General features: G+C 36.8%; 1 protein-coding gene across 4 annotated transcripts; it reads right to left on the bottom strand.

The window, feature by feature from the left end:
• Positions 1-254: 254 nt before the first annotated feature.
• Positions 255-13,008, bottom strand: LOC139847101 (uncharacterized). 4 transcript variants are annotated; one of them, XM_071836705.1, is made up of 9 exons: positions 12,904-13,008; positions 8,512-8,901; positions 5,684-7,962; positions 4,835-4,980; positions 3,202-4,725; positions 2,119-2,167; positions 1,830-2,041; positions 1,640-1,747; positions 255-964 (listed from the first exon to the last, which is right to left on the bottom strand). In XM_071836705.1, the coding sequence occupies exons 2-9, from the start codon at positions 8,693-8,695 to the stop codon at positions 736-738; spliced, it is 4,731 nt and encodes a 1,576-aa protein (XP_071692806.1). In that variant the 5' UTR covers positions 8,696-8,901; positions 12,904-13,008; the 3' UTR covers positions 255-735. The 4 variants fall into 4 exon arrangements, with proteins under 4 accessions (XP_071692806.1, XP_071692807.1, XP_071692808.1 ...); XM_071836706.1 differs by having other exon boundaries at positions 12,908-13,004; XM_071836707.1 differs by lacking the exon at positions 12,904-13,008 and adding an exon at positions 12,669-12,757.
• Between the last annotated feature and the right edge of the window lie 5,063 nt (positions 13,009-18,071).

An 18,071-nucleotide genomic window follows, 5' to 3' on the forward strand; every position in this document is an offset into this window, starting at 1 on the left:
ACTAGGCTACAGATAACCGAAACTGCTGTTGACACAACTCAAATGATACGCAGATGATATCAGCGCCAAAACTAAAAGGCAAACACCCCCACTTTCAATATCTCCCATTCAGTTTTCTTGAAGGCGACTTTCACATCTATTTCAAAGTTCTAACTTGTTGGAAATACGAGGGTATTAAAATGTAAATCCACTAAAGACCGATGGCGGGTTCAGGAATTTTTTCCGACAAAAAATTTGTAAAAAAGAACAGGGCGAAATGTCAACTTTTAAAATATGAATACACTAAACGTCGAACTTTATTACATAGATACAATGAGAAAATTTTGGGTCGTCGGGGGCGGCCCACCTGGTTGACCCTTCTATGGTCCGCCCCTGCTTAAGACGCAAAGATCAATAACATGCGACTTAGAAAGCATTTAGCGAACTTCGATATATTGCAGCCAAATATATATATTTTAATACATTATAACTGAGATTTAGAGCATTTTATCTACTTATAAAGGAATCTTGCTAACTAATGGGCTGATCTATTCAGTTACGCATTTACCCCTCGTGAATGTATTTCTCACGAATGTGCAACCTGACGGCAAAAGGCAAACTGCCGATCATTTTGTTTTATGATCATTTACCTCCTGCATTCTCCATAAACGCGGGTCCCATTGTGCACGTTAAGTGCAAGAAAAAATGACCACGAGGGATCGAAGGTAATGAGGAGTAATATCAAATAATTAGAGATCATAGTGACAGACATTGTACCCTCTCCGGAAGATTCCTGGGTAATTGAACTGCGGTAACGTATCTCTGAGGAACAGCTTTCGGAGCGTTTGCAGCCGCATCAGATGATGAAGCTTCACCGTCTGCTTGCCCCCTTCCGTGGAATTTGGCAAAACGGTTGATAATAGAGAACTTTTCAAGATCTTCACATTCCACTCTCAAATCCAATATCGATGCTTTCTTGTCCAGCCTGCCAAACGTACATAGATCAATAAACAAGAACTATGTAAAACGCCAGCCTTGAAAATAAGTATTAAAAAAAAAAACAGTACACATAATCAGCGTGCTTTGGATCAGTATTGCAAAACTCAGAATTACTTGGCGAGTACTGGGTTTTTGCAACTCAGTGAGAACTTGGTCAAACTTGGTCAAAAATCGGTCCAACTCGGCCAAAACTCGCGATTAATCAGAAAATCGGTCAAAACGAGGCCAAAACTCAGGATTACCAAGGAAATAAGTTAAAATTGGTCAAAACTCAGACAATGTCGGTCAAAGTCAAATTTGGTCACCATCCGAGTACTCCCCGAGTTGCCGAGTACTCCCTAAAAAGTCCCGACCGAGTACTCCCCGATAGCGACTTTTGCAACCTTGCTTTGGAGAGGCACCTTTCTCTACAAAATGGCCTAAATTCAAGGAGAAGGTTCTTTAATGATGCATGAATTAACCCTAATCAGTAGTCAGATCAAGCATAAAACTTGACCCGAAATCACTATTATTTAAATTGCCTCATTATGGATGTAATGCTATAACCTAGTTAATTGAACACACCATCATTGTCTAATATGAAGCATGCATAATGATATTTTGATGATTCACTATAAAAAGCATGTGGAAACAAAATCCTAAGAGAAGCAAAGTTAGTTACCTTGAAAAATCACTTTCTAGCCTATTAGTTTTACTCGAACACTCTTCCACAACTTCAGAGATACGATGATCTTCGTGTCTCTCAGATTCTCTGCTTTTATCACAGAGGCTGTATTTACATGGATAAACAATAGTCAGATTTACTAGAGTCTAAAAATTTAAAAACTCGAAATATATCGAATCTTTCTTACAGATTTGATCCACTATGAGAAACTAGGTTGCAAGCATCTCCGAGTGCCTGTCGAGCAGCATGAAAGGCCACACTCTCGTAGCTTGAAGTACCATCTGTTGACAAAACAGCGCCTGGGGGTGGGGGGAACAGTTGCTGCATTAGCTGTGTTGCCAAAATAATACGTCTTTTTTGTCTCGGCATATCTTCAATTACTTCCCCATCATCATCAATCTGTCACCACCGTATGATTGTTAGAAACTACAAAAATGTCACAAGAACATGAAAAAACAGCACGTGAGATATCATGCCTTTTCCATCAATCGCTTGATTTCATTAGACCAGTTCATCGAAGCGGTGCTGCAGGTAAAATAGTCCAAACAACAGGTTAACAAAGCAATATTGATGAAGGAGAGCGTGCAACTTAGTATAATAAATAAATATAAGGGCGAATATGTGACGTAATAACTTCAACCCAATTACTTATGAATGGATCAATTCAGCTTATATCAAATTAAAAAATTAGATTAGAAGGAAACTGGTCAAAAATGGAAAATCGCCAAAAGTTAGCTTTTAGTGCATGAAACTTCTTATTCTCTTAGGACACTTAACTCAAGAACTTCTTCGATGGACTGGTCAATAAAAACGAAAGCACCAAATTGCCACATGGAATATGAGTCAACGGGGTATTTTCTTAGATTAGTTGATTATTTATATTTATGTTTGTATAACTTATTGATTTATGTAATAAATTTTTTTTTAATTGATTGCATTATCTAGCAAACCATAAAATTTGATTTATTAAAAAACAATACACAATCATACAAAAAAAAAAAAATACAAGGGGAAGGTGAGACGTGGACGGTCCACTACCCTACCCTAGGGTAGAGAGAACCCGGATGACCTCGGGCAAGAGATTGTGTATGTTTGTGTGTACAAATACGTGAATACATATTATCAAACGCATAATATCTAGACTGTAAACTTAAGATAACTGGTTAAAACTTTGTGCATGTATACTTATCTATCAGGACTTTGTGTAAACTTTAAAGTATTATATATCTTATATCTTATTAATGATGATGATGATAATTCACACGCCCAACACCTATTAATTCACCAATATACCCATGACGGGGCTTGGACCCTCAACTTCTTTGGTTGAAAGACTCGTCGAATACCGCCAGGCTATAAGCCTTTTGGTATAAATAATAATAATATAATATTATCATGCATTGCATGGTTATTTACCTTTTGTGTGTGTAGGTTCAACCAGCCCCATTTTACCCGTAACAAAAAGTCACCACTTTTTACCAAAAATTCAATTTAAATACCCGCCCATTATTCCCACCCCTATTAACCAAAATCAAAGTATGTATCCCTTTCTTACGTACCAGATGCCTTGAAGATTTCTAAGACCCCCCGACACTTCCTTAAGCCAAGAACGAAGTTCAGCCATAGAACGCTCGCGTTTGGTTGATCTCAAGGTAACCAAGTTTTGGGCACTGATATTTGTGTGGAGTGAAGGGGTGGTAAATTGCTCAACAACCATATGCGATGGAAGCGCTGTTTTCAATATAAGACTGCCCTGAATGGTATCAGCTGCAGCACTTGCTTGCTCCTTTAATTCACGAGTTGTATCCAAACAACCAGAAACTTTCCCAATGGTAAATGGCTGTTCTACAGTCCTTAAAGCATCTGATTGTTGTAACATCTTACCACCTTTAACCGTTCCATATTGATTAAACCGAGGCAGCCCCATCTGAGGGGACTCGTGCTCAATTTTATCAGGCTTCATGATGTTGCAAGAAATGCCACTTTGAGATCCATTCTGATCAGACACAGTTACATCTTTAGAAGCACGCTGAACATTATCTGCTGGCACTATTAATCGTTGACCTTGTTGACCACCCAATAAGTTGTCCGAGTCTTTAAATCTCTTGAAAACCCTGTCATTTGGGTCATTGTTCGCATTTTTTATAGCCTTCATTTGGTTCATTAATGAATACTGTTGATTTAAATTATTTGCTTTAAGAGAACGACCGAACACTTCAAGTTCTGTTTGAGATGCATCCGGTTTAAGAGATGAATGATCAAATGACATATTCATGGAGTCATTGCCTGCTACCGAACCTTTCATCGTTTGACCACAGTCAACCTTTTCAGTTATCAAACTATTCCCTCTCTTTTCTGTATCTCGTTCCTGTGCATTTTGCCGAGCTAACGAAGTTGATTCCACAATATTTAATTGGCTTGTACGAGCTTGAGATGCTGAAAACATTTGTTGATTTTGGAGATTCGACCATGCCTTAGGCAACATTTTTGAATACGCACCTTGTTGAGATTTACCAGAATTAGCAGGAGGCTGAGAGGCAGATATCTTCTCCTCTTTCATTGATCGTGAAACTTGCTCTCTTTCACTTGATGCAGCATTATTATGATCAGTACTTAAAGCTGCTGTTGGAGGGTTTGGAGGCTGACTTCTTGATTCAATATGATCGGTACTTAAAGCTGCAGAGAAGTTGTTTATCATCTTACGCTCAGCAGTTTGACTTTCACTTTGACCTGATATACTCCTTTCGTTCTTGAATTCACCATTTGATGTTTCCTGGAAAGAAGGAAAAGGAGACGGTTCGGCATGACCCTTGCTGCTTGATTCAGCAGAGACTTGGGCATGACTCAAAGAATTAGGTTTAACAGTCTGCATAGCCATTAACCGTTGTGAAGGCGGACCAAGTTGTAAACCGATCCCCTGAGAGTTGGAGGACTGACTTCTCTGGTGGCCACCGAAAGATCCTTCAGAACTTGCTGGTTCAGGCATCTCTGACGACATATTTCGTTCCGTGGAGTTTAGGTGCCTTGCAATCACATGGTCTTTTGATTGATCTACCTTATGAAGAAGCTCCAACATATTCTGACTGGTCAATTTAACAATAAAAAAAAATGAACAAATGGAACAAGTACTCGCACTTTCTTTGATGTTGTTTCAAAGGTCGTAAAATAAGGAACTTGATAACTCAAAAATACCTAGATTGGAAAGCATTATCAGATGTCGATAAACCTGCGACTTTTTCATGGGAAGTAAACATGCTAGGCACATGGCCAGGAATCATGCCCTTGAAACGCATATCATCAGATCCTTTAGAAACTCCTTCAAGCTTACTTGTGTAATCCTGAAAAAAGAACACTGATTTCATCATCATAACTGGCTAAATACCCAAGCAGCATACTGGAAAACAAAAAAAAAATGCCCTATGAAATTGGTTTGGTCATAAAGTTATGTCATTTTCTATTTTTTCAATGATTTAGTCATGATTATGAATCGTTGATGGAAGCGTGACATAGTTGTAGAGAAAATGAGCAACTTTTAAATACCTGGATGTAATGAAAGAGTAGAAATTGCACATTTCTATATCAAGAATGATTGAAGGCTTAATACGTACTTAAAATGGAAAACACAAATGCATTTGAATATGTTTGTAAGTATTAGTATAGAAGTATGGAGATAGAATTATATAAACGGTTTCAAATGCACTATAGATGGCAAAATTGACAGTTTTCATCAAAATGGGCAATTATTCGATACGAGTCAAAAAAAAGGTAGAACCGTAACATTTTTTTTATGCCATCTAAAGAAAATATACAATAACTATCATACATGATCACAAAAACTATACCATTTCAATAATAATCCATTTTCTAAGAAAATGATTTGGGAGGTTGAAATGTGGAATTCAAGAAAAGTATTGGTAACTTTCTTCACATTCAACCCAGTTTCTTTTTAACTGATTTTTTTACTTTCCCGGCCTGTCTTATTACAGATATAACATAACTGCAATTAACTCATTTAGTAAATGCCAGCAAAAATTAACAAACCTGCCCACTAGTTTTGGTGTGTCCAAAACTGCCTTGATCTTGACCTCCCAATCCTCGTGACTGCTGCATGAACATAGCCTTTAAGTTAGCACCTTGTCTTGTTCCAAATGGCGTTCCAACATCTTCTTCAACATTTCCCATCGGATGATACTGAAACTTCCGGGGACCAGGCGTCCTTAGGCTAGCCTGATTAGATAAACTTTGTTTTGTTCTCGGGTCAACAACATCCGGTGAATGCTTTTCCCTCAAGCTAACAGTATTAGGATTTTGAGATGAACTGGACCTGTAGCTATCATTAGAGTTCTCCCTTCTACCGTTGCTTTCTATCTCGTGCATCTTTAAATCGTCCTTATCAGAGCTATTAAAAGATGATTCAGATACCTGGGGACCCTTATTAAAAAGACCCCTAGATTTATCCGAGTTCTCGCCCCCTTTAGAATTAACAGACGAATCAACATTTTTCCACATATTAAGGTTATGATTGTTCGGTGCGAATTGGTTTGGGAAGTTACCACCCTGCAAGTTGCTTAAATTCAGTATACTCGGTGCTACTCCCTTCTGATCATTATATTGAGATCGCTGCAACAAATTGTGATTTACATTTACATTCATATTGAATCCAGTGTTCATGAAAGGTGGAACAGACTCGGTCGCACTCGACTGATCTTGTTTATAAACTGGCTGGCTTCTTCCATAATTCTGAGAAGTCCGCTGACCTGGCAAAGAATTTGCATTTAGTTGATTTTCTTCAGCATCTGCCTTTTGTAGAGCGCCGTGGTTTAACCAATTGTTTCCTCCTAAAGAATATTGGTTCACTTGCTCATTTGGATTGTTAATATTGCCCGAAGCTTTTTGATGTTTCTCACTGTCTGCATATGATGACGTGTGTTTGACAGGTAGCAGTTTGGGTTTCTGAAGTAAGCCTACATCACTGCTAGTAGCTTCTGCAACTGCAGATTGCATAAGAGCACTCCAGCTACCACTCTGAAGAGACGGCAAACCAACCGAAAATTCATTATCATCCAACAAACTCGAAACTCCACCGCCAAAAAGATCATCTGAACCAAACAAAATCTTCTCTTCATCAGGATCCAAAGATGTAGCATCTGTTCGAGCATTGTTCTGTATCATATCCGTAGTGGATTCTAGCACAGGTGTAATTTGTGGGCCATTTTGTTGCTGAATGTGGTCCGTATTCACCCGGATGTTTGACCCGTGACCAAATGTGTTGCCAAATAAACCTTTACCCGGAACCATATGCTGTTCTTGAATCGCCGCATGATTATTACCAGAAAATGAATTGTTATGAGGATGTTGGTTTGGATGCCCTCTTGAGGTAGAGACAGGAACCCCATATAAAGATGGTTCAACCTGCTGTTGTAAAAAACCCATGGACCGCTGTGGCTGACCCTGCTCAGGTTGCATGGCTGGAGAAGCACGTTGCAGCCAGTTTGTGTTACCTGGTGCAGGTGTGGTCCAACCATAACCTGAAGAAACAGAATGTTGATTACCGTTAATGGGCCCGTGTGCAGGGCTTCCAGATGTGTTTTGTCTAGCAAAGGAAGCAGCTTGGTTTAAAGAATTTCGTTGTCGAATTTCCTCTTGCCTTCGAAGCTCCTGTTGCTTTTGAAGCTCATGCTGCCGTTGAAACTCATGCTGCTGTTGAAGCTCATGCTGCCGTTGAAGCTCTTGCTGCCTTTGAAGGTCTTGCTGCCGTTGAAACTCTTGCTGCTGTTGAAGCTCTTGCTGCCGTTGAAGCTCTTGCTGCCGCTGAAGCTCTTGATGCCTTTGAAGATCTTGTCGTTGAAGCTCTTGTTGCCTTTGAACTTCTTGCATCTTCCTGACCATGAGTTGCTGCTGCAATTGCTGTATGTCACCAAATCCCGACTGTTGTTGAGGCAGTTGTAGAAAACCGGGATATTGGCTATTCGTCTGATGTTGACCACCAAAAAGATCAAAACTACCTTGGGCCTCAGAAGTCTCTGATCTAAAAGGGTTTTTTGAAGGTTGTTCAGAAACAGGTTCGTGTTGGGACTCATAGAATGAAAAGCCCCTCTGGTTCATATTATTCCGACCATATTCTGAATCCACTCCAAAAAAATTTGCTTCCTCTGGCCTCGTTTGAATATTTTGACGTCCATACATGTAGCCATTCGAGTTCGGCAGTTCATTATGAGACTGAGACAGACTTCTAGCAAACTCTGGCTTTGCACTTGTTTGTGCAATGTTAAATATATGTGGATCCGGAACGCGTTGACTCCTGTGTCCCGTCACAGATTCTGCTTATGCATGAATATAAGTGAGGATAAATATAGAGCAGAGTAAGCATATGATAATGTCTAAACCATATGCAACCTTCTCAATGCATCTACCTATAAATGGGCTGATTCTGATTAGTTCTACTTAAAGGTCAACCTGGTGAGCTCCAAAAAATAGGTGGGGAATACGAATAGTGGTTTAAGCAGCCTGTAGGTGACCAAAAGTGTAATTAAATGCTACAGACTCTTAACTCATTTTTTAATTAAAAACAAATAGATTATTGGTTTAAGTATACAGTTTCCATAACCAAAATTGATATATGGATATTTATAGAACTTCAAAAGCTACAGACAAAAAGTATTAGTGAATCAGCCCAGTTTTGACACGTATAAAATTTTTTAACTCATTCTGAACAGAGCCCGTCACAGTCTGTTACCTAACCCGTCCGAACAGTCCAACTATTATATAACTAGCCTAGACGACGAGAAACTGAAAATGATTAACATTGAAATTACTTGCAAATGTCTGAGTAACTTCCAAAACTTGCACTTAAGAGATAACTGTTCTACCTGAATGTTGTGGACTGTAGTTTCTTGGACTGGAATCGGACACGCTAAACTGTTTCTGATTACCAACCAATGAACTCTCGTTTAAGGTCCAATTCCCATCCAAATTCTGAGATTGCGGACTCTGGGACAGGTTGTCTTGTGCAAAGAAGTTATGGACCCTATCCCCAACACCGTTGCCAGGCATTAATGATTTGGGTCCCAAGATTTTAGGCTTAAAGAAGGTCTGGTAAGTTCACCTTCTAAAAGTATGCAAAATATAAAGTGCACCACCTCGACCTTGATATCAAGTTATTTGGAGTCCCAGATGTGTTTCTAGTCTAGCGTTAGCATTGTAATCAGGTAATAAAGGTATCACACTTCAATCAAGTTAACCAACCTTATGGCATAACCCTGAAAATAAAGTTCAAATGTGTGAATAATCAATCAGCTGTGTAGTTGTAGTAAAAAAGAACCATATACTTCATGTTGAGTGACAGTGTCCACGCAAAGAAGCAGGCTACTATTTCGCATAATTATCATTATATAAGCGCGGAAACAAATATAAATACATCTCTATCTCTAATCTCTATCCCTAATCTCTAACAGATATAAAGCATTTTTATCTGGTCTTATAATCAGACTCGACTACAGAATAAAATTACGCTAAACATTTATACTCTCTTAATCTGTCTAATATACATGAAATTTGACTTGCATGCACGATCAAATAAATAGGAAAATATATAGAGAATTGGTAACTTTACATATAGTATGATAAATGAGAGAGATAAATCATTTATCAAATCTTACAAGCATATTCTGACGTTTTTAATCAACAAATATCCAATGAAATGTGTTATGTTACCACTAACCAAGAAATAATGATATTAATACTTATGAGTTAGATAAACAACTGAATGTGTGGATCGATGACGAATTATTTGTCCCGATGTTGTGCGCAGGGACGCTGCTAGTAGATACTTGCATGTATATTTATCGTTATATTTGCTAGAAATTACTCCTGATACATGATAATTAGTTTATTTAAGAAAACTTTCCATGAAAGTGATTTCCAATCTCTAAATTTTGAAGGGAATTAAGGTGAAAAGGTAAATCCTTTATAATATAAGTAGAAGTAGATATATGTATATAAACATGTATATGTAATATGTATGCTGAAGAGTGATCAAAGGGGAAGCAATTTTTTTTGTGTGGTGTGTGTGTGTGGTCGGGGGGTGGGGTGGGTGTAAATCATCTCACCACAATAAATATTACCAGGACTCCAAGAGGTCTTAAGATCATTGAAAGCATATCTTTGGGGTTGCCCGGGAAAAGAGTTCGAAACAGTCACGGGATACCCAAATAAGCCGTGTACATCTGAGTAAAAAATAATCCCTTTCGCCGGGTAACCTGAACGGGGAAAACCTTATCCATGATATATATTACCGATTTTGGATATGTTATTCATCAATTAAAGCTATATCTCACAAAAAAAAATCATCAAAGAATGTTAACATTCATAGACACGTGTACATAATCAGATATGCTACTCTAAAGGTCCCACAAATACTAACATTTCTCTTATGAGTTAGATAAACAACTGAATGTGTGGATCGATGACGAATTATTTGTCCCGATGTTGTGGGCAAGGACGCTGCTAGTAGATACTTGCATGTGTATTTATCGTTATATTTGCTAGAAATTACTCCTAATACATGATAATTAGTTTATTTAAGAAAACTTTCCATGAAAGTGATTTTCAATCTCTAAATTTTGAAGGGAATTAAGGTGAAAAGGTAAATCCTTTATAATATAAGTAGAAGTAGATATATGTATATAAACATATATATGTAATATGTATGCTGAAGAGTGATCAAAAGCGAAGCAATTCTTTTTGTGTGGTGTGGGGTGTGTGTGTGTGGTCGGGGGGTGGGGTGGGTGTAAATCATCTCACCACAATAAATATTACCAAGACTCCAAGAGGTCTTATAATCATTGAAAGCATATCTTTGGGGTTGCCCGGTAAAAGAGTTCGAAACAGTCACGGGATACCCAAATAAGCCGTGTACATCTGAGTAAAAAATAATCCCTTTCCCCGGGTAGCCTGAACGGGGAAAACCTTATCCATGATATTTATTACCGATTTTGGATATGTTATTCATCAATTAGAGCTATATCTCACAAAAACAAATCATCAAAGAATGTTAACATTCATAGACACGTGTACATAATCAGATATGCTACTCTAAAGGTCCCACAAATACTAACATTTCTCTTATGAGTTAGATAAACAACTGAATGTGTGGATCGATGACGAATTATTTGTCCCGATGTTGTGCGCAGGGACGCTGCTAGTAGGTACTTGCATGTGTATTTATCGTTATATTTGCTAGAAATTACTCCTAATACATGATAATTAGTTTATTTAAGAAAACTTTCCATGAAAGTGATTTTCAATCTCTAAATTTTGAAGGGAATTAAGGTGAAAAGGTAAATCCTTTATATATAAGTAGAAGTAGATATATGTATATAAACATGTATATGTAATATGTATGCTGAAGAGTGATGAAAGGGGAAGCAATTTTTTTTGTGTGGTGTGTGTGCGTGGTCGGGGGTGGGGTGGGTGTAAATCATCTCACCATAATAAATATTACCAAGACTCCAAGAGGACTTAAGATCATTGAAAGCATATCTTTGGGGTTGCCCGGGAAAAGAGTTCGAAACAGTCACGGGATACCCAAATAAGCCGTGTATATCTGAGTAAAAAATAATCCCTTTCCCCGGGTAGCCTGAACGGGGAAAACCTTATCCATGATATATATTACCGATTTTGGATATGTTATTCATCAATTAGAGCTATACCTCACAAAAAAAAATCATCAAAGAATGTTAACATTCATAGACACGTGTACATAATCAGATATGCTACTCTAAAGGTCCCACAAATACTAACATTTCTCTTTAGGCCAAGGATGGCCTGATAAACCATTATGGAAAGGAAAAAAGCTCAAGGAATTAGCCCGCCAGTTATAGGTATCTAGGAGTGAAATGAGAATTATATCACGTCTAATAGCATCTTTGTTCGGTTCTATAAAGACTCAAAGGCGGAGAGCACCCCTTGTGTGTTTCTTATAGTGAAATACTTTGTTCTACAATGGACATTAATTAAAAATTACTATTCAGCTACTAAGGACCGCAACATATGTCGAATTTTAACTTCACACATAAACGTAACAATATTCCAAACTATATTAATATTAAATATTAAATATATTAAATATTTAACATATCAAAATATACACACATATACCTTCTATAGACATAAAGGGTAGTTTAGGTCAAATGTCTACATCTTGCAGATTCTACATACCACAGCTTTCACAAAGTAAGAAATGAAAGTCGTGTTGTGCGTAACTTTCCAACTAAGTAACCTTGTCAACCAATGATATAACATAGCATCTCTATACAGAACACAACAATTTTGTCATACCACTCCATTCAACTTTTGTCACCTTTTTGCAAGGGCAATAGAGCATTAAGTCAATAACATTGCAATTAACTAACACTAAACCTTCGTACTCAAATTGTGATTACTAATTAGATATAGCTGTCCAGCTCACCAAATATTTTATGAAAAATTTCCTGTCAGCATCCTTAACTGTTCATAATTCAGACGATCCTGCTTCACTTATAAGTTATAACCTAAACCCACAGAAACACATATATGGCACATCAACTTCAAATTATATTTTCAGATTTTAAACTCAAACTAGATAAATAGGTAGCACATAATATTAATATTTAATATACCTAGATAAAATATAAAATTATATCTAACCATTTGGTAAAACTATCAACTGTGGTGTCGAATCATATCAACTCTCTAAAGGTTAGCTACTGTTTCCCCTAGCTCGAACACACACAATCTCATAACCCAAGTAACCTACGTTATCAGCCTCTAGTCTTTATATAGATAAACACCAATAATCTGTACCTAAGTAAGCATTTGTGGCTTAATACTAACTCCAAAAAAAATGGATATACTCACTCAAAATTAAAAGTGCAGGTCCTTAATTGGACCCTAGGTACAAGAGCTGCCATAAGAGCACAACCACACGAAATTTAAAACATACCGCATGCTAAACCATCAATCAGCACAAAAACACATAATTGCTCACCAAAACGCAAAATCTGCTCAAATTTGCAAAACGTATTCTGCACCTCAGTTTCAAAATAAGTAATCAATTCACCAAATCAAAACAGCAGACGATGCACAGAAGTAAAGGCGATTCCTTCAAAAAATGAAACTAAGAAGGCTGTTACTGTTCAGATGATACTACAAATTAGGGTTTTGAGCTTTATATAGATATAGATGCGGATATAGAAGTATGTAAAAAGTGTGTGGTAACTTACTTACAACATGAGGGACAGAGCTTGAAATCGGAGGTATATGAACGGAATAATTAGGGTTTGAATCGATGAAATATAATAAACGAGGAGGTCGAGAAGAAGAGGAATTCAAAGAGAGAAGGAAAGAGAGATAAAGTGACCTGTGCGAAATTTTCAACGAACTGTAGAATGAACTTTAGGTTCGGTACCGAAGCTGAGGTTTGGGTGACCAGAACAATGTGGTTTGGATTCAGGGTGAATAATTACACATCGCCTAGTAGTTCATTTCCATACCAACTTTTTCGACCGGGTGCTCCATGTTGTCACCCAAGTTGAAAAAAAGGAAGTATCGGGACCAGCCTGATTGCATTGTAAGCTGAGTCAGTTAGGGTTTAAATAGTTATTAGGGTTTATGTGTATTCTATAAATAGCGTTTGAATAATGAATAATAAGGCACGGGTTCTATTATTCAACATGGTAATCAGAGCTTAGGTCTGATCCTGAAACCTAGTCGGCCACCTTGAGCCGCTGTCTCTATACTGCCCGTCAAATCTTCCTCTCGTTATTCATTCTATCTGTTCACCAAAAAAAAAAAAAAAAAAAAAAAAAAAACTACCGAAAAGCTACCGTCAATAAAGTATCATATGCCGATGTCTTAAAATTGTTATTTCTTTTGGAAATCTTTTACCAAACCTTTCTTTGGTCGTCATCTCTGTATAATCTATATACATATTTTTTGTTTTTTATCAAAACCAAAAATCTTATGCTCATCCGTGTATGTTCACTATGTTGCTTGTCATCCGCTTCTTATAATCTAATCTTGCCACCTAGCTTTTCTATTTTACTTTTATTTTTTATTTTTCTTATCTTGAATCTAAAAAAAAAACATGCACCTTCTCAAATATTCCTTAGTGCTCAAGGGCGTCGTTCTTTTGGTTATATAATCTTTTTTTGTTTTATTTATATTCTGTTATGCTATTCTTATTCCTATAAACCAACAATAATCAGCGTGGGGCTGAGCCGTCTAGCTTGACTAGGTTTCAAACCCCGAAAAAACGGAGAATATAGTAAAAAAAAAAATATTTGGAGCGTTGAAGAATATTGTTATCGTCGACAAAAGTAGCATATCAAAGCGGTACTTGATCCTTAGACACATAAGTCACGGCGTAAAAGAAAAAAACGTTACGGAAAAGGAGAAGCCGTCAAGAAATCTGCAACTTTATAAACAAATCTCAATTTATTAATAAAGGAAATTCATTAAAAATGAAACATTTAAAAAACTTACAAACCAAACTAACGAGCTAACAAACTAAACGAAACGAAACTCACAAACCTAGCTCACAACAATACCACTAGATCGGGATAGCTTGAAATAAGAATCACAATAAACATAAATCCAATAAAGCGAAAGATTAATATACATCTGCAACCCGACCAACAGAACCGTATGAAGAAATACCAAAAGTGCGTGCCACGAAGAAATCAAACGTCTTTGATAAAGACGCCAAAAGCTCCCTTTTTCCGCACTTTGGACCGGTTTTTCTTTCTTTCCTTTCTTGGTTTCTTGATTTGCACCGGAGCGGAAGATGGGGCATTGGAGTTAACGACGCTACCCTTTTGCACACCTTCCATATTGTCCATCACATTATTAAAGGCCACAAAAGAATCACAATAGCGCATCCACCACGACTCTGAAACAATTGGCTTTATACCGGTAGATTTGTCCAATTTTGGAGCGAGCTCATCAAAACCAGCTGGGCCCTTAAAATGAGATGTATTTGGGCCAAAATCATCACAAGAAAAGGGAATCGCCACAGATGAGCCCGAATTGGGGATAGAAACAGAGCACTGCCCATTAACAATTAAACATTCATTATGTTAATTCTTAATAAAAGTATGTTGACTCTTACTAAAAGAAGTCGTAGATGTTTTCAAGTTGGAGATAAAACAAAGCCAAAATCTACATCAACAGACGCTTTCACGAGTTCCTCAACAGATTCGAAAGCCGGAAGATTTGGTTTAATCGATGAAACCTTGTCTCAATTAATATCCACCGAACTCGACACAACTTCAAACGGGGAAGAAATGGGAACACTTCCAACAAACAATTCCGTGCCCGGAGACAAAATAGATCATGGTACCGAACTAGATGAAACAAGAGCATTAACATTACTATCACGAACACAAGCCTTACGAGACAAGCATTCAAACGATACGTTGTTCCTTCGACGAAATTTCTAAGCATTCTCGCATTTCTTCGCGCACGGTTACCAATACAACGACATGACAACACTTCTCCCGAAGGATCACAAACAGTCGGAATAACATTTTTATCACTTGCAAAATCAGATTGCACAGTACCAAAAATAACCTCTGGAAGAACAGTAAGATTACCAAGTTCTGAAACTGGATCAACATTACAAACAAAAGAGGTATTAGCAACAGGCATATGTTTTTTTACCTTCACATATGCTTCGTTTAATTTAACAAGATAATTCGGCCCAAAGCCCCTAGTAACCAATTGCAATTCAATAGAAAAATAGCAAATTCCATCGCCTGTTGGAACTATATCGCCTTCACAAACAGCCCGATTAGAGGTAGCCAGATTAAAAGAAGGGAAATCATCTTTTAGTATACACTCATACTCACCCGGCGGAATTTCACTAACTATAATGAAAAACAATTCAGTCCCCAAATTGTTTTTAACTTCATTGACAACGTCAATGATCAATGACGAATACGCCAATTCAATGAACACAAAATCCGCCCCATTTGTTTCAATTCGGAAGAGGAACGACCTGTAAAAATAGCATTGCCAAAACCCGCTGCAATTTCTCGAATATTTTCTTCCGAATAAAAGTTAGCCAGAATAACAGAAATTTAAATCCAACTAAACAGGAAAAAACAATCGCCACGAGTGAAAACGGGGCAATGTATAACAAGCCATCCTTGTTAGGATGTCCAGGTTCGTTTCATCAGCACATACCACAAAAAACGAAGCATCCCCATTTGTGAACTTGATTTGCGAAAACACCCCTTCGGGTTAAACAAACCATCAATTTTTTGTTCGGGAAAGGGTGATTAATAACGCCTAAACATATTTTTACAATCCTTTTAAGGCGTGCTTTTGGTATTTAATCATCATTTTACTAGAGTTTCTTATGTAATTGTTAATAATTCACGTAAAAAGGTTTTTTGATGTTTTGGTTTAGAAAAAGTGTTAAACAGGACAGAAACAGGAAAAAGACAGAAAAATGCAGAAAAACAAGTAGATTCGTCGACTGAAAGGAGGAAGCACCGCCGACTATAATGAAAAAAACCAGTAAGTTCCAGAAAACGAAGAAACTTGGAGATCAAGTAAAATCAACAACAGTCGTCGGTTATGAAGATTTGTTTTATGTACGTAAACCTCAAGTCAAGATAAATAAGGAAACCAAATCTGGTTAAGATGCAAATTAAAGACAGTTGCCGGCTATCATCACTAAAGTCGACGGCTCTGAAGTTATTTATGGAATTACTTGGCCTTCAAGAAACTTGCTGATCAAGAAAACGAAGTTGTGGAATGTATGTAGGAGGATAGCCGCCAGCTATACCATTTATAGCCGACGACTATGGTGTCGGTTTTCCAATCTTATAAATAGATGTCAATTTTTACAGTTTTGAATGTACTTTACTTTTAATATTTTCACTTTCAAGTTACGAATTATTTTAGTTTTTAGGGTTCCAAGTTAGTTTTGAAACCACTTTTCCTTTGCTTTTGGATTCAAGTTTTGTTCAAGTTAATTCAAGTTCTTATTTCTCTATTGCTTTAAGGTACACTCTTATTTAATTTGTTGCAATCTTTTTAGTTATGTTTAACTTTAATTGCACGCTTCTGTTTTCATCTCCAACTATGAACTAAACGTTCATAGTGGTTATCTAGATGAACAAATTAATATGAGATTAAATTCAATGAAAGCCACAGGCTATAGAGTTTACAGACGTCGGCTGTGCTCCATAAAGCCGACGGTTGTGATGAATAATTCAACAGTTTCAGGTTTTTCTAGAACTGTTGGATTCTTGTTTCAGTGATTGCATGAATCTGTTTATTGCTTGTATAATTTAAGACTTAATTGATTGCTTTATTTATAGGTGGATAGATGCTTAGGTTAAAACATCATTAATTTAAGTTGTTTATTTAATTGATTTAAATTACTTAGAAGATTAGCTGTATCTGAAAAAGTGTTTGAATTACATGAAATTTAGTTAAGAGTTGCTAGGAGTAATTTATGGATGAATAACAATTACACTTATATAGTAATGATTAAACTGTTAGGCTTGATTAAAAGAACTCTAGTTTTTGAGGAATTTGTATGGAAAACTGCATGAGAATCTAGTTAAGGTTAAATATTAGCCATCACTAATGTTAATCTGATTAGGTTTATTAGTTTAACTATTTGTCAATCTGATTGAATGTTATCTTAGTTCTCATCAAAAAACCGATATGATATTTATTATACAATTATGGAGTTTAATAAAATCGGGATATCAGCTTTGTGTGCCCACCTATTTGACAGGTTTGCCTCATCACAAGTAAACCACGATTGAGTCTTAATAATTAATCTTACGTGATAATTAGTTTTACTATGCTTCATAGAAATAACAATCGGTCTTTAATTGTTATTTTATTAATTATGAATATAAGTTACGAAACCTACTAAAAGCCAAAATAATCTCTAACGGATATAAAGTCTAGATAACCACTCTTTTAATATCATTTGAATTAAGTTTATTCAAATTCTATCTTTCGTGAGATAATCTTATTAATGGGATTATATATCGGGAGGTAACAAAAGTTTATTGTTTCGTGTTTGTAGGTCACCCATATTTGAAAATAATTTTGTAGGTCACCCAAGTTTAAGTATTCGTGTTTATATGTTACCCAATTGTTCAGGAATAGGGGAACAGATACAGACGAACTACATCTTGTTCAACCTCGTTTTGCTTATATGAGTTGGATAAGGGGAGGAATCTATCTAAGTGAAAGTTGGGATTGTCGTTCGATAAGCTGTGGAACTGGAAATGGTTCTGAATGAGTTGTATGATGTTATGCTTAAGCACAAAAGATGCTCCGTTAACCTCTGGATAGAGTATCGGTCCTCCTCGTCCTTCTAACGAGGGTTTGGTTATGTCAGCGAGAGTGATGTGTGCGG

The sequence above is a fragment of the Rutidosis leptorrhynchoides genome, chromosome 5 (genome assembly GCF_046630445.1).
Source record: "Rutidosis leptorrhynchoides isolate AG116_Rl617_1_P2 chromosome 5, CSIRO_AGI_Rlap_v1, whole genome shotgun sequence".
NCBI lineage: Eukaryota > Viridiplantae > Streptophyta > Magnoliopsida > Asterales > Asteraceae > Rutidosis > Rutidosis leptorrhynchoides.

What these genes read in the sequence shown, in the direction of transcription:
- LOC139847101 (XM_071836705.1), bottom strand. Translation starts at nt 8,695, where the DNA reads ATGCCTGGCAACGGTGTTGGGGATAGGGTCCATAACTTCTTTGCACAA. An exon ending in CTACAGTCCACAACATTCAG is followed by an intron (nt 7,963 to 8,511) that starts GTAGAACAGTTA and finishes ATGCATAAGCAG; the next exon opens with AATCTGTGACGGGACACAGG. An exon ending in TCAAGCGATTGATGGAAAAG is followed by an intron (nt 2,042 to 2,118) that starts GCATGATATCTC and finishes CGGTGGTGACAG; the next exon opens with ATTGATGATGATGGGGAAGT.